Source organism: Marmota marmota, unplaced genomic scaffold (genome assembly GCF_001458135.2).
Source record: "Marmota marmota marmota unplaced genomic scaffold, marMar, whole genome shotgun sequence".
In the NCBI taxonomy this organism is placed as follows: Eukaryota; Metazoa; Chordata; class Mammalia; order Rodentia; family Sciuridae; genus Marmota; species Marmota marmota.
The window spans coordinates 33,468,456-33,484,062 of NW_026000093.1; the positions used below are offsets into that span (position 1 = coordinate 33,468,456).

General features: G+C 33.4%; 1 protein-coding gene across 16 annotated transcripts in view; it reads left to right on the forward strand.

The window, feature by feature from the left end:
* The window catches only part of Ralyl (RALY RNA binding protein like), a 650,608-nt gene that overhangs the window by 595,587 nt on the left and 39,414 nt on the right, over positions 1-15,607 (forward strand). For 12 of the 16 annotated variants that reach the window (XM_048782745.1, XM_048782744.1, XM_048782747.1 and 9 more), the window contains 2 exons: positions 1,961-2,074; positions 15,152-15,324. In XM_048782745.1, coding sequence (XP_048638702.1) covers positions 1,961-2,074; positions 15,152-15,324 — 287 coding nt within the window. The remainder of the gene's footprint in view (positions 1-1,960; positions 2,075-15,151; positions 15,325-15,607) is intronic. The other 4 variants (XM_048782743.1, XM_048782750.1, XM_048782753.1 and 1 more) reach the window with 2 other exon arrangements.

The window sequence follows — 15,607 nt, forward strand, 5'->3', positions numbered from 1 at the left end:
CCTTGTTTGAAAAGGAGATGATTTCCTTATAAGTTTGAGTAACATTACCTACTTAGACCACAATTTTATGATAACCTGTCTCTGATCTTAAAAAAATCTTCCTAGAGTCCTAGACATGAGTCAAAACCCAAACGTTGGCTGCCTGGGCACTTATGAGTTCCTACTAGATCTAAAGTCCAGATTTCTTGCTGTTTTCTAATACAGTTTCTGTAATGTGGAATATTGGTGATTTATTAGTTTGTGCTTTTCGAGAGAGATAAATCAATTAAAATTAGTTAACTATGTTCCTGGGCTGAGAAGTGGTTCCACTCCCTTAGAAATATATTCTGGTAGTTTCCAGCCAGTTTCAATTTTCCTAAACTGAAATCTGTTATAAGATAAAATGTTTTCTATTAAATTTGATAAGTTTAAGTAAAACTACATGATATACTTCCATCAAAGGAAATGAGTATCATTCTTCAAAGCAGGATCGATTTGCAACTGTGACAGATGATGTTTTTCAAATTTAGCTGCAATTCAACAATGGTATTTTGATGTCTTTGAAATAATTGACATAAAGAATGATTCTCTATTTTAAACTGTGTTTTATTTCAGTTTGGTACTACATAAATAGAAATATTCCGGAGGGCTCTTATTTCTTGCAGTTTTGCTTTTGTAAACTATTTTGCATCAAAAATTAAAAACTGCTTTTTTAACAAAAAAAATCAAAATTTAAAACAGAAAGCATTTTCTCATTTTTATATTGGAAAACATTTGTTCTTCCTTTTGAGACTAAATTGTATGATGCATAATAGATCACCTGTACTATTTCACATATTTTTAATTGACAAATCTTTATTTCAAGCAAATAGATTATATTTTCTTTGGGTTTTGGTTTTCAAAATTCCTGAAGACTTGACAATCAAGCTAAACACTAATTGCTTTGCTGGGTAATATCTTTGCTGAGATCATTATAAATCCACTAAATGAAAGCTCAGAGGCAGGTGTTGTTCTACAATAGTCATAACTTTAAAATCTTCCATCTCTGATTACTATAGACTCATGGTGAAATTGCCCATTGTTCTCAGAAAACCAAAATAAAGACAATGCAATTTAATATAAATATTTATATTAATAATGTTAATAAATAATTATTGTTGTTTATAAAAATGTAATTATCCTTTAAATATGAGATTGTCTTTTGCTTGATAAAATCATTATTATAGTTTGCAGTGAGTGAGTGTTACCATTTTTAACAACCTCACTTAGCCAAATGAGAAGTTGTCAATCTTATGTTAGCCCCCATTCTCTGTCTTTGAAGCCAGACAAAACACCGAAAATCTAGAATAGGAACTAATGCTATATATGTCAATGGGAACTTCTGTGGATTTTCTTTCCATCAAGCCCCAGGACTTAAAAACCTTATGCATAACCTATTCATTGCCTGATTTTTTAAAGAAAGAATAGGGAAAGAAGCAAATTAGAATTAAAGAGTTCTTTAGCATCTATGACATTTTCCTTAGAGGATTAATGTTCTATCTTGGTTTCAATCAATACCCAAAGAGCTGGATTTAAAATATCATTGATTGCAGAAATATATATTACAATGTAATGCCTCAAAGTAGTATTAGCATACCGGTGATAATTTAAACATTCCTTATGCCAAATCTACCTTGCAATACAGATTTTTCTCCTATACTCCAGAACTGATTTTGGCATTATTTAGTTATTTTATAAAATATTTCTAGATTCTGTTATCCCTTTGTATAACCTCAAAGTTTCAGGATCAATTACTTATGACACTGAGAATCCCCATTTATAAATGGCACTGTTTTCCACTATTCCAGGAGCTGATAAAATTGAAAAGTATCCTGTGTAACTTGACAGACTTGTGAAAATGTGGGGTGCCTTGAGTTGTGTTCTAATTGAACAGTGGCACGTTTGATGTTCTGTTGTTTTCTTTTCCTTCTCCCCCTTCTAGTGAAGTCAGACGAGCTACAGACAATCAAGAAAGAACTAACCCAGATCAAAACTAAAATTGACTCCTTGCTAGGGCGCCTGGAGAAGATTGAGAAGCAGCAGAAGGCAGAGGCAGGTAAGTGAAGAGAATCTGTGGCCACAGACAGGTTGATATTAAACCAATGAAACCATCAATCACAGACACTACAGGCCCGGGGGAGACACTTGCTAAGTTTACTAAAAGTTTAATACAGATACACAAAGTCTTTAAGCTAAGAACTGCAACAATGGGATATGATTTCATTACTTTTAGAAAACAGGAACTAATTTCTCTAACATGTATATGAAAAGGAAAAGTATTTTGATAGCATGCTCAGAAATAATTGGATTATAATTGAAAGCTTATTTTTAATATCAAGTAAACTTTAAGACAACAAAAATCAATAATGCTATCAGACCAAAATAATTTTCATATTTCAATAAATTGACTGGAGCAAAATTAACAGGTTTCAAAAATCATTCTAAATCCCAACTCCTGCCATTGCTGCCACCCCATGAAACTTCAGTGCCAAATTTCAGGAACGTAGAGTACAACAGCATGCAGCTAACCACCCACAGGCCAAATTATTTGATCATGTCCTTTGCAACTTAAAGACCTATCTCCTTTGAATTATCAGATCTTACACTAGTACATTCTTATACAATTGTAATGCTCTTTTTATGTGGCTACAGATGTTTGAATAATCACAGACTGTGAAAACAGGAATAATAAAGAGCTAGTCCATGGTTTGATGATCTTGTTCTATAAGTCATTAGATATCTCAGAGGCCTCCTTAAAGATGAGGTGGGAGTTAAGAGGAGGTGATAAATTTATGCCTCCTCCAAGTCCAACCCTTATTCCAACCAGTATAACTCTACCTGTATTGCTTTTATATATTAAGATTCCATCATATATAAATAAAACAAAATTTACATTAAAAAAATATTCCATATAAGTCTTAATTTGCTGGAAGAGTTTTGCTCTATATGTGTAATAAGAATTGGAATGCATTCTGCTGTCATATACAACAAATTAGAATAATAAATAAATAAATAAAAATCAATAAACACACAATTCTAAAAGCCATTAATAAATCCCACCTCCACATCTCACAGAAGACAAAACAAAGGCTCTGGAAGGTAAATTAACTTTTCTATAGTCACATGTCTAGTTAGTGATAGACCTGAGTCTAGTGACCAAATCCAGTGCCCTCCAATTTTTACCTTAATTTCACATTTTCCACTGGGGTTGGTCCCAGTATTTCTCAAAAGTGCATTAGTCAGGTAGCATCTAAATTATGAGAACTGACTGAGACCTCCAGCCCTTGAACTAGAGAAAACAAGAGTCAGCTGGTTTTTAACTCATCATGGGGGTGAGGATCAGAGCTCTCTTCTGGTGGTGAGCCTTACAGGGTTCAAGAATGAAAAAAAGCCAGAAGTCATGGTTATGGTATAGTGGATGCAAGAAATAAAAAGTTTAAATTCTCACCCACCACTTCCTGAATTTCAGTTTTCTCTTTTATAAAATGAGGAATAGTATGACCACCTTACATTGTGAGAAATGAATTAAGTAGCATATGTAAACTGTACAACACAGTAACCAACCAGAGCTATAGGCTTAATAACTGGAGTTGTCAGGGATTAGTACCAATACACACAAATATAAGCAAATATTTACTACTCCAAGATGAGCATCCCTAATTTGAAAATCTGAATTCCAAAATTCAAAACGTTCTGAAATCTGAAACTTTTTAATCACTGTTTTATGCTAAAAAATTTTTGAAATTTTGGGCATTTCAGATTTCAGAATTTACAATTAGGGATTTTCAACCAGTAAAAATCTATACAAACATTCCAAAATCTAAAATAGTATGAAACTCTTCTGATCCCAACAATTTCAGATATTTTACCTGAACTTTCAAACAGCTCATTTTTACAAAAATACAAGCCATGTCTTGTAGCATGTAATAGATTCTCACTAATATTTGCTAAGTTAATATAGATGAGAAATGATAGATAAAATTGTTATAAAAAATTTTTTTAAAATTGTTATCTATCTATCATTTCTATCTAAAAATTCCTACAATGAATATATTTTTATACTGAAAAAAAAATATACTGCCTACACTTCCTTAGTAAAGAAATTTAGATTTTGGAAAGTTTTTATATGCTTTTTGTGGCACTAATCAAGTGTTCCTGTAACCGAAATATCCTGTGTTGTTGCCTAAATCAATATTTCCCTTTGAGGAACTTGTGTGAAATTCATTATTATGTAAAACAACCCTTACAGCAAAAGACTTTGATAACCAATTTGCACTTCAGTTTAAAGGATTATGGAGAACTCATTTAAATATAAATCACCTCAAAGAGAAAATGTGATCCTTATTCTAACATATTATACTTTCCAGTTTCCTGTAATGAATAATACTTTCCACAGATTTTCTTAGAAGATCATCTATATATGTAACAGTAAAATTCAAACCTCAGTTTTTGCTTTATGAAAACTGTCATCTTACTTTGGCACATGTCTAAATTTTCCCAGTCAAGACAGTTGCTTTTAGAATGATAAGAGTTGGTCCTTTTATGTTTATGTCTTTCTTATTTTAACATGGTATGACAAAAATGAATGTATTTAAAATTTGTAACTTCATTCTCTTAGAAATTGTCTCTGGAATAGCATCTATATTTATGGAAATAGGATAATCATATTCTATATGCTTTATAGAAAGAAATCAGAGTTGAATAGAAAGGGTTAAAACTACATTATGGAAAATGGAGTGAAATGTGTCCAAATTCCCCCTATATACTTAAGGGAGCACTCATTTTAATAATTCATTGAGAATTAATTGGTAGCTAGTATTTACTCTTCATCATGTCTCTTCTGTACACATTTCATTTCCCAATATACTATTAGTCATTTGATAATGAAAGTTTCCAGCATAGATGTAGGAACAGGAGGGAAATGAAGGACCAGAAACAAGACACCACAGGAGATGGCAAATTCAAAGCCAGCCTCAGCAACTTAGTGAGGCCTTCATCAAGATCCTGTCTCAGAATAAAAGATAAAGGGAGGTAGAGATGTGTCTCAGTGGTTAAATGCCCCTGAATTCAATCCCCCAAAGAAACAAACAAAAAAAGAAGAAGAAGACATGACAGGACGTGGAGCATGCCCTGAATTCAAGTTTCATAGTATCATATTTTTTTCCAATGACTTTGGGGCAGGTAGATAACAAGCAAATTTGAGAGCAATTGAAAACTGGGGGTGAGGTGAAAGTTTACACTGTTATGATAGAAATACCAAGCATTCTCACCTTCAGCTGTCAGATCACTGAGGCAGGTGCTGGAAGAGTCTTTAGTTGGGAACATGAGCGATCCAGGAGTTCCCAGAGAGGTAGTCAACAGGTCACATACAGAAAAAGTATCCTTCTATCTTACAAAACAGCAGTGTTTTAATACTCTACTGTAAATGTGAGAAAACAGAGATCACCAAATAGAAGAAACATAACAAATACTTTTAACCCACCCCCCCAAAAAAATGAGGAAACAAGTTGTACAGAATAAAACTTAAAAACATGAAAAAACATTGATTAATACTCTGAGAGAAATAAGAGAAGACAGACACTATATTCATGAAATAAGAACACAAAACTATAAAACTGAGGATTTAGAGGGCAGGTTAAAGAGCTTTTAGAAATTAGTATAATATAAACAAACAATTCAATACAGGGATTGAAATGCAAAATTGGAGAAACTGTTCCAGAAAATAAAATAATAAAATAGAGATGGACAATAGGAAGGAAAGAATATGAAAATTACAGGATTAATATCAGAATAACAGGATTCCAGAAATAAAAGAGGAGAAGTACCATTAAAGAATTTTTCAGGAAAAAAAAGAAATATCAAAACTAAAGGAAATAGGGCTGGGGTTGTAGCTCAGTGGTAGAGTGCTTGCCTAGCATGTGTGAAACACTGGGTTCAATTCTTAACACCACATATAAATAAAATAAAGGTACACTGACAACTAAAAAATATTTTAAAAAATGAAACTGAAGGAAATAGTTAACCAGATTAAAAAGATCCACCAGATACCTGAAAATAGATGTACATCCAAGCATGTAATTGTAATATTGCGGAACAGGGAGACAAAAAGATTCTATAAACATCCAGTGAAAATTAAAGGGGAGAGGAAGGAGAGAACAGTGTTCATATAAAGAAGTAGGAATTAGAAAGCCTTAGCATGGAGTCTTTCAACAGCCACACCAAAAGCTACAAGGCAATGAAAACATGATGTTTTACAGCGGAAAGTCCCTTTAGTTGGTGGTTCCTGGTTAGTTATGCTTTAGTTTTCCTTGGCTGTGTCCATTCTCTCTGAGTTGAGTTTCATTTACTTCCATAGGAACCAAAAGCATGGAAACTGTCTCAGTTAATTATTTTAATGCACCCTTTCTGTAAAAAGTACTGGGAAATGCACTTCACCAAAACAAGGAGGAAAACTAAGAAAGAGGGAAGCATGGCTTTTCTAAAGTAAGGAATCCAAGGGTGGGTGGTGAAGGGACTCATCAGAAGATAAAGAAGATTCCAGAAGAAAAGCTGTGCAGAAGACCTAGAAGGAAATGAGTCCAGATCAGTATTTCATGCAGGCTCTGGAAGACCTTTATAAGACAAGGACTTTGATTGAATAACTAGTGAGTAGGAGAGTAAATTGGTTGAGATGAAATTTACACACTGAGGGAGAGAGGGGTACATTTGCATAAATACATAAAGAAATAGTAGGGAACTTATTTTTTATTCCTAAGCAGTTTCTAATTCTAAATAAAGTAAATTATTGTTCAGGAAAGAAAAACTATTCATTTTATGATAACAACTTAGCTGTGCAAAGTATATCCATAGTTCAAATTATGCAAAAACTGGAAACTGATCTAATCAGATATACGTTATTACAATCTAGGGATATGAGAACTGAGTGGCAATTGTAGGGCCAATACCTGAATCCATAGTTTCCTAAAAGTAATGTCAACAGATAATGTATAAAGCTGGTCAAGAAGTAGCCAAGTCATTGAGCAATGTGAGGGCCTATTTTATTTTATTTTTTATTGATTTTTTAAATAAATTACAGCGGAATGCATTACAATTCTTATTACACGTATACAGCACAATTTTTCATATTTCTGGTTGTATATAAAGTATGTTGACACCAATTTGTCTTCATACATGTACTTTGGATAATGATGTCTATCACATTCCACCATCCTTGCTAATCCGTGAGGGCCTATTTTAAAAGCATCAGCCAAGTGAGTAAAAAGTCTTTAAGGAGCTTGTATGGTGATCAGATAGGAAAAGCAGACTGCTATTTTCCATAACAATCCTAATAGACATATTTAACTACAAAAATCATATATTTTTAAAGAAGCTAAGTTTAAGGGAGAAAAAAAAATGGAGTCATCTTCAGCAACAGGATCAAAATTTATCCAAGGGCTTACTGGAGAGCTTCTTGTACCTATCCTTCATTTGTGAAAGCAATTTTGCTCAGGACACTTAATGAAAACAGCCAGGAAGATTTTATTGAAGACTTGCAAAAAAAAAAAAAAAGAGCTAGAATGCCACCCATAAAAGACAGGGGGACTTTCTAGTGTTAGAAGAGCTCATGGAAAATTATTGGAGGACAAAAAGGGAGTGGGATGGGGGTATTCCATGTGATAGGGAAATTGTGTTTGCTAATTGGCTCTTAACAAAGAGAGAATGAGGCCCTCTTTTTCTTGATGATTGTGTGTCAAAAAGATGGCTCCTTGAACTTAATGAAAATGTTTGTGGGTTGTTAAAAGATACACACCTCAAATGGACAGAAAAAGAACTTAAAATTTCAAGTGTTCTAAAGTAAATATTTTCTGAGAAAGCCTGTGACCAGCAAGAAACCTGTCTAAAGTTTAATCAAGTAGAGAGGAACATGAAAGTCATTTTGGTACTAACTCAATTACACTCTTTGAAATTGAACTCTTTCTCTTCACTTTCCCATTTAAATATACTCTTCGGTCTGCGTCCTGTCTCTGTCAGATTTGCTGTTACATAAATTCTATCAATCAAGTTGCCATCCTCAGCACCACCATCTATTCCAGCTGTAGCTTGTGTTTCCAAATCTTACCTGGGATATCTTTTTACTCTACCCCTTCTCTCTATTCCAAGGCTACTGCCAGTATATAAATGCTTCTCTTCTCTCACATGGTCTGTTAGACTCACATTATTTTTAATAGCTTTATTGAGTCATATTTCACATAGAATAAAATTTACTCATTTCAAGAGAATAATTCAATGACAGTAATTTTACTGAGTGGTGCAGCCATCACCACAAATCAGTTAGGACATTTTCATTCCCCTAAGCATTGCCTTTTTAGCTGGTCTCTCCAATTCTAGTTTGTTTCCTCTCCAATTCATCTTCCTTATGGCAAGTAGATTTACATTACTAAAACATCAAAGGCTCCAGACAAGAGGGAAACAGAGCTAGGTTCACATCCCACTAGAGACTCACTTCAGTGTACCGGCTGCCTGAAATTTGGAAAAGACTTTATGAAATGTATAAAATAGGAAAATAATCTCTCTCTCAAAATGGCAAGATTTAAATAAACACAGCATCTTAGTAATTTTTTAAATTATTTTGTATTGAATTTGTGGACACCTCAACAACCCGGAACATTTCATGTGAACAACTTTGAGGCTATATGCTCAAAGCATGTACTTATGTAACTGATGTTTTAATCTAAAAGCATTCCTCTTATGTATTTTTTCTAAAATTTATTTATGTGGTTGTTAGTAACACCATCCAAAGTAACACCATCCATAATAAAATGCATATTTCTAAATGGAACTTATTAGAATCATTGAACTCAATTCATATTATATGCAGGTGCTGTAACAAATTATTTTTAAAATACAGTTTATACTGATATTCAAAAACAGTGATTCCAGGATACTAGCTTGGCTGCAATAAATAATAGGACTGTTTTTATATCAACATTATTTCCAACCATCTGCTAAGTACAATTCAGCTAGTAATTATCTAGCAATTAAGCCAGAATGTCAAAAAACTTAATTGCCAACTCAACCAATTTTCAGAGTTATATTAATGATAATAGCTATGCAGCAAACTCAATTTAATAAAAATGCTTTGAACATAAATCCCAACAATTCTAACTTGTTTTTTGAATCATATATAGCTTTTGAAGTAGAAATGAGATGTGCAGAATAATATTTGAATATGAGGATTAAAATTTAATATCAAATTCTTTCCTTTCATGACTTTTTAAAGCCTTAGGCATTTTCCCCTTAAACAGAAATACCTGTCATTTGCTCTTTTTTTTCCTTCGATAGTCATTGTTTAGCCAAAACCTGTGCCCCTAACTAAACAGACTTCTTCATCCTTGAACTTAAAGATTGTCTGGTTATTGAAGAAATTCAAAGCATTCTCCTGGTGTGTCAAATAAGGCATTTTTTTCCAGAGATATATTAGAAAATAGCCCAGACAATAGAATCAGTAATTCTTAAGGTAAAATTCCAACTCTTGCACCTATTACTGTGTGACCATAGGCACCTTCTGAACTTAATTATGCCTCAGTTTCCCTGTATATAAAATGATAAATAAGGTTACACTGTAGTGTGTTGCACGGACTAAAGTTGATGCCAATAAAGTAGCACTTTATAGGCATTCACTAACTTGCAGTCATTATAATCCTCTTTTTCTGTGTAATTTATAATTTATATAGTATTAGAGTTATGTATTAGGCATAAACTGCCAGATTTTTAGATTCTAATCCACTTTTTATAAATAAATCTAATGCAAACTCTCATCTCCACTCACAAAACAAATGCTATGGCATCCATCACTTTGACTTAAAGCAGCCAGTGGAGACCCCAAAAGATACCACCATTCAAAAGCAGCCCTTCTCCCGAAAGCACTTGAACACTTCACATTTAATTTTTCTCTTGAAGACTTGTCAATATAATCATGAATATTGTTCGTATAGGAAAATCTCAAGACCTCACATTTCACTCTTACTTCATGGGATTTTCCTATAGAATATGTCTGGCAGGTTTTCTCTCAACTTCTCTTTGGGTTCATACTTTTGCTAGCATGATGCCAAATTTAATTGTTATTTTGACTTTATGGAAAAATTTTCAACATTTATTTTCATTATTTGATTTAACACAATTCATGAATAAATTCAGCAAATGTTTAATTTGTGCATAAATCTAGGAGCCACCAGGGATACAAAGACAAATAAAAATATTTCTGCCCCAGAGAAGCTCTGGTAGCAAATACAAATGCACATACACACACAAACACAAGCACACTTATAGTCACACATTCACATAATACAAAGTAGAATTATGCAGATAAAAACAATGTTATACAGTATAAAATGAATAAGCAATATTACTCATTTCAAATAGAAATAAAATTAGATATTCATTAAAAATAGAATAAGCTGCTTTGTTTCGATTTCAGCAAAATAATTATTTGATCAAAATTTCTTGTTAAACTACAAACCAACATGTGCTTTCATGTGTGATTTTATTCATGGAATCCATCATTGTTTAGTGATTACAACATTTCCCAGTGAGGTGATGACAGTCTATGTTGACTACATTTACCAAAGTGCAGGCTGATTATATTTCTGTTAAACTCTTACAAAATAATTACCAGAAACAATTACGATTATAATTAAAACTTCTTTCCCCTCAACCCAGATAATGTCTTCTAAGCATTTAGCTTTCAAGTTAATGAATAAATGAAAAGAATAACTTACAAGATTTTTTGCATTTGAAAGTATTAACATACCACTGCCTTTAAATTATACTATCAAAAGAATTATATGTGTGTTGTATGTGAATACAAAAAACAGAGAGCAATTTAATACTTTATGATTGTCTAAACATAGACATCAAGAGGTCATGTCAAAACCAAAATTATCTTTGTAATGTATCCTTAAAGATCAGTACAGATGAGTAATTTTGATGTGAATAATTTGTCTATATCAACATAGATTCAACACAATAACTATTTTGAGCCTTTTATTAATATATTTGCTTGGCCTTTACAGTTTAAAAGCACATTCACATCTTTTCCCTCATTCCAAAGCATAACAACTCTTCAAAAATAAAGGTGATTTTTATGTTCAGCTTTTATAGAAGAAAACTGCAGTTAATAGGACCATTTATTAGCAGAAGTATGGACACTTTTCCTGAATTCTTTCTAATACCTTTTGTTATTTCTTCTATGTGTAAAGTATTCAGGGAGGGGTACAGAGCACATCAAAATATTTCTGCATAACTAAACTGTATTGCTCTTGTCTGTTTGCAAAAGATGGGCATCTGTATTGTCCCCTTTGAGTGTGGCTATGACCCTGTAAGGAAATAGGTCAAATTTTCAAATTTTCAGGGAGTTTAAACTCTAATAAGAAAATGGTGAAACAACAACATCCTATAAGACAGCATTTGATTGGGGCTTTGGTTGATCAAAGAAGCAGGAATTATATTCAGCTAGGAAGACAGAGAAGTCAGCTTGGATTTCGAAGATAACTGAAACAAATTGATAGATGAAGCCAAATGAGGACTATGCCTCTTCAAAGTCTGGTCTTAGATGGGTTCTTTGAAAATCTGCTATGCTTTCTTGGCCAGAGATTTTACTAGAGAAAAAAAAGAAATATTATTTTTCAACATTAAAAATAAATATTTCTGAAATCATTAGAGGCGGATTGGGTATGCCAGACCAAAGGACTTTCTAATAAATGTCAATCTTCAACAAAACACTTAGGTATCATAAGGAAATGATAAATACCGTGGCCTATGTCGAAAAAGTTTGGCTTTAGGAAAATTATAAAATTCAGAACACTTTTTACCACATAGAATTACAGTTGTCCAATCCCAAACCTCCATCCCTCTGTCTTTTGTGAAGTACTAACACGAGGTCTTGATAGCTGGGACATTTTTAACAGCAACACAGTGATCTAAACTATAAAGAAGACCAAATGATGAGCACAAAAAGCACTGCTAGAAGAAAGAGTGGAGAGTCAAACCCAGAGTAGCCAAATCCTTTTTTTAGTCCATAAGATCAGCAATAGTAGAGGTAACAGAGTAGAGCAGGAGGTGAGATTAATGTCATAAAATTCAGACCTTCTTAGTGTTCAAGGTAGTCAGTCCATCATCAGTGGATGCTGGTCATAGGTGTGTGGGTAGATTAGCCTAAGGTCGGGAATCATAGACAGCAAATGACACATGGAAGGGAAATGAATAACACCTACAATTTTCAACAGGAGTTATATTAAGGAGGTTTTGTATCTCTGTATCTCTTTCCTAATTTCCCTTCCTTTTAATCTAGATACCTGGGTTATCTTTTTTAGATTAACCAATTTTTTTTTAACTCACTATTTTCCAACTCAATTTGGATGATAATTTTCTAGATTTGGAAAAAAAAATCTTGGTTAGATTTTGCAATAGCCACTTTATAGACTTCCTAGGAATCTTGTACTAAAAGTTACATAGACTTCAAAGAAAAGGGAAGAATTTACGTTACTGTACTTATTTCCATTAGTACACTTGTACACATACATGAAGATAAAAAGTATAGGCTTCAAAGCAGAATTTACTTACTTGCTATATTAGTCATGTTGTTATAAGGAAAAATATGAAGCTAATAAACTGGTAGGAAAACATCCGTGAATATATAATTTGTGTCTATGTATATGAAATAAATACCTTTAAGAGAAAATAAAAAAAACCCAGGTTTTGTTCATTGTTAGTCAGATTTTTCTCACTGTGACCAAAACTATCCAACGAGAGCATCTTAAAGGAGGAAAAGTTTAGTTGAGGCTTATTATTTCAGAGGTTCCGTCCAAGTTGGCTGACTCCATTGCTTTGGGCCTGATGTGAGGCAGCAAATCATGGCGGAAGGATGTGGGTAACAAAAGCTTCTCAGTTCGTGGCAGCCACGGTAGCAGAGTGAGAAGGCAAGGACAAGATATTGTCTGTGGCCACACCCCCAGTTACCTATCTCCTCTAACCACACCCTACCTGCCTACAGTAGTCCACCTAGGAGTTCATTCAAATTAATCCATAAAATGGATTAATCCATTAATGAAATTACAGCTCTCATAAACTAATCATTTTATCTCTGAATGTTCCTGTATTAACACATAAGCTTTTCAGGGGACACCTCATATCCAAACTATAACAATTATTTTACAAGGATGACCCTTGTAATTATTTTTAACCTTTGTTAAATCCACCAGCTCTTTTCCTCTTCTGAAACAAAGCTTCATCTCCACAAGTTTTCCTGCTCTCACTCCCTGATGTGACCAGGCCTTTTGTTCTGTGCTCACCATTGTTACTATTGTTGAGACTTCAACACATTCACAATGAAGAACACACTGTCTCCTTTTTGTATGTAATAATAGTACACATTTATTCAGTCCTGAATAGTTTGCAAACTATTTCCAAAATATAAGCTTTGTTCATTCTCACAGCAAATCCCAGAGGTAGATATTTTTATAAATACTTTTGTATAGATGAGAAAAGAGTGACTTAATGTGCTTAATCACCTGATCAAGAGGCCAAAATATAGTCTCAAATCCAAAGTCCATAGTTCCACTGGTAACTGAACTAGCAATGAAATCCTGTCCTCTGATAGTAGGGCCAGGGAATACCCCATCCTACCGTCTTAGTTTCAACAAACTATATTATTTGAAGCAGTAAAATATAAAAATGCATAGATACACATTTATTTAGAGAAATAATTATTATCACTAACTTAAACAACTTACAGGAGCAATATTTGCTAATTTATACATATTTTTATCAGCATTTGTTGACTCACATATTACTCATATCTGAAGTTTTATGCTGAGTCAAAAATTATATATTCAATGCTTATTTTTCTTCTAATTTGCATCATGAAAAAAAATGAGGAATGAAGAGCCCAGACTCTTTTGACTCTATAAATTATCTTTATTGCCATAAAACATCAACAAATAAGCTCAAAATATAACATTTTAAAATTCAAATCAAATGATGGAATGATATTTTGGTAAAATAACAATAATCAAAATGAATAGAAACACCCAACTTTTAAGATAGTTGTAAATACGTGGGAATAAGTTAGAGAAGGAGAAGCATGAGATGATCTCATTTCTTCAATATTCAGTGCATCCTGATACTTTTAGAGGAAATGAAAACCAACCACCAGGGGAAATAATTGCTGCACCATCAGCATGATTTCCGTCAGGTGGGCTTCTGTAAATGCAGTGCACAGATCCTGGCAATTAGAGGGGATCCTGTAAATGAAGTGTGTGGCTTCACTTGTCGAGCACTTATTATTGGCAATTCACTATACTAACAGTTTGATTTACTGCTACAAACCCTGAAAGTCTGAGAAGCATTCATCCTAATCGTAGGAAAGAAAAAACTGAAGCTCAAGAAGGGTGTATCATTTCCCCTGTGCACAGCATCACAAACCCATTAAATGGTGACGCTGGACTTGGAACCCAGTTGTCTGACACCAGGATTTATGCTCTTAACCACTGCAGTTAATCACATCTGCCAACATCATTTAGGCTTTAAAATTTCAGAGAAATTGTTCACATAAATATGTCAGGTAAAGAAAACATAATTATTTTTTGACTTTTGTTCCCAGTAAGGCTCTTTTTTCCCCACTTTTCCCCTTAGGTTTGAATTTATCAATAAGACTCCCTTAGGTTTGAACTTACCAACAAGATTGTTCTGTTCTCCTTTGTTGAGTGAACAATTTCTATCTTATACATGATTTTTGCCCTTTATTTTTGATGCTTTCCTTTCAGAGAGAATATTACTCTTAAAAAGGACTGCCTATAAAATAAAGGAGTAAGAAAGATCCATGTTTTTATATAAATCTTTATTTATATACTACTACCATTTAGATTCCCTAATTTTTGCTAATTCCATTAAATAATGAATATGCTAACATGCAAACCCCCATAGACATGTGTACACAATTTACATGATCTAACAAATTCAACTGAAAATATAATATTACCTTACCTTCTAACATGCCTTAAAACATACAGAGTTTACCCATTCATGGTTTTTCATGGTTTATCCAAATGACTCCTGAGCAAGTCAAGGTAGTAGTCATTTGCTTTTTTCCCCCTAGAAGCTCAGAAGAAGCAGTTGGAAGAGACTATAGAGCTGATCCAAGATGAATGTGTGTCAGAGAATGCAGATCACTCTACAGAGGAGCCTGCTGAAGGAGGGCAAGATGCGGATGGAGAAGAGATGACTGATGGGATAGAGGAGGACTTCGATGAAGATGGGGGTCATGAGCTGGTAGGAACTAATTGTTTGGTGAACACATCCACTGGGTAACAGCACCAGCATGTTAGCAACACATTCATTCTAAATTGAGAACTAAACCATTGGGGGCTCATTTCTTCTTATATGCATATATTCAAGGGAACATCAGTATAGTGCCTTGTGCATAATAAGTGCTCGACTTCAAATATGAGGGTGTAAAAAATGAATAATATAAATATTACATATTTGCTTATTTCTAAAGTTCCAAATGAAATGTCTGAAATACTTTTATTCCCAAATGCTCAATTATGAAAGC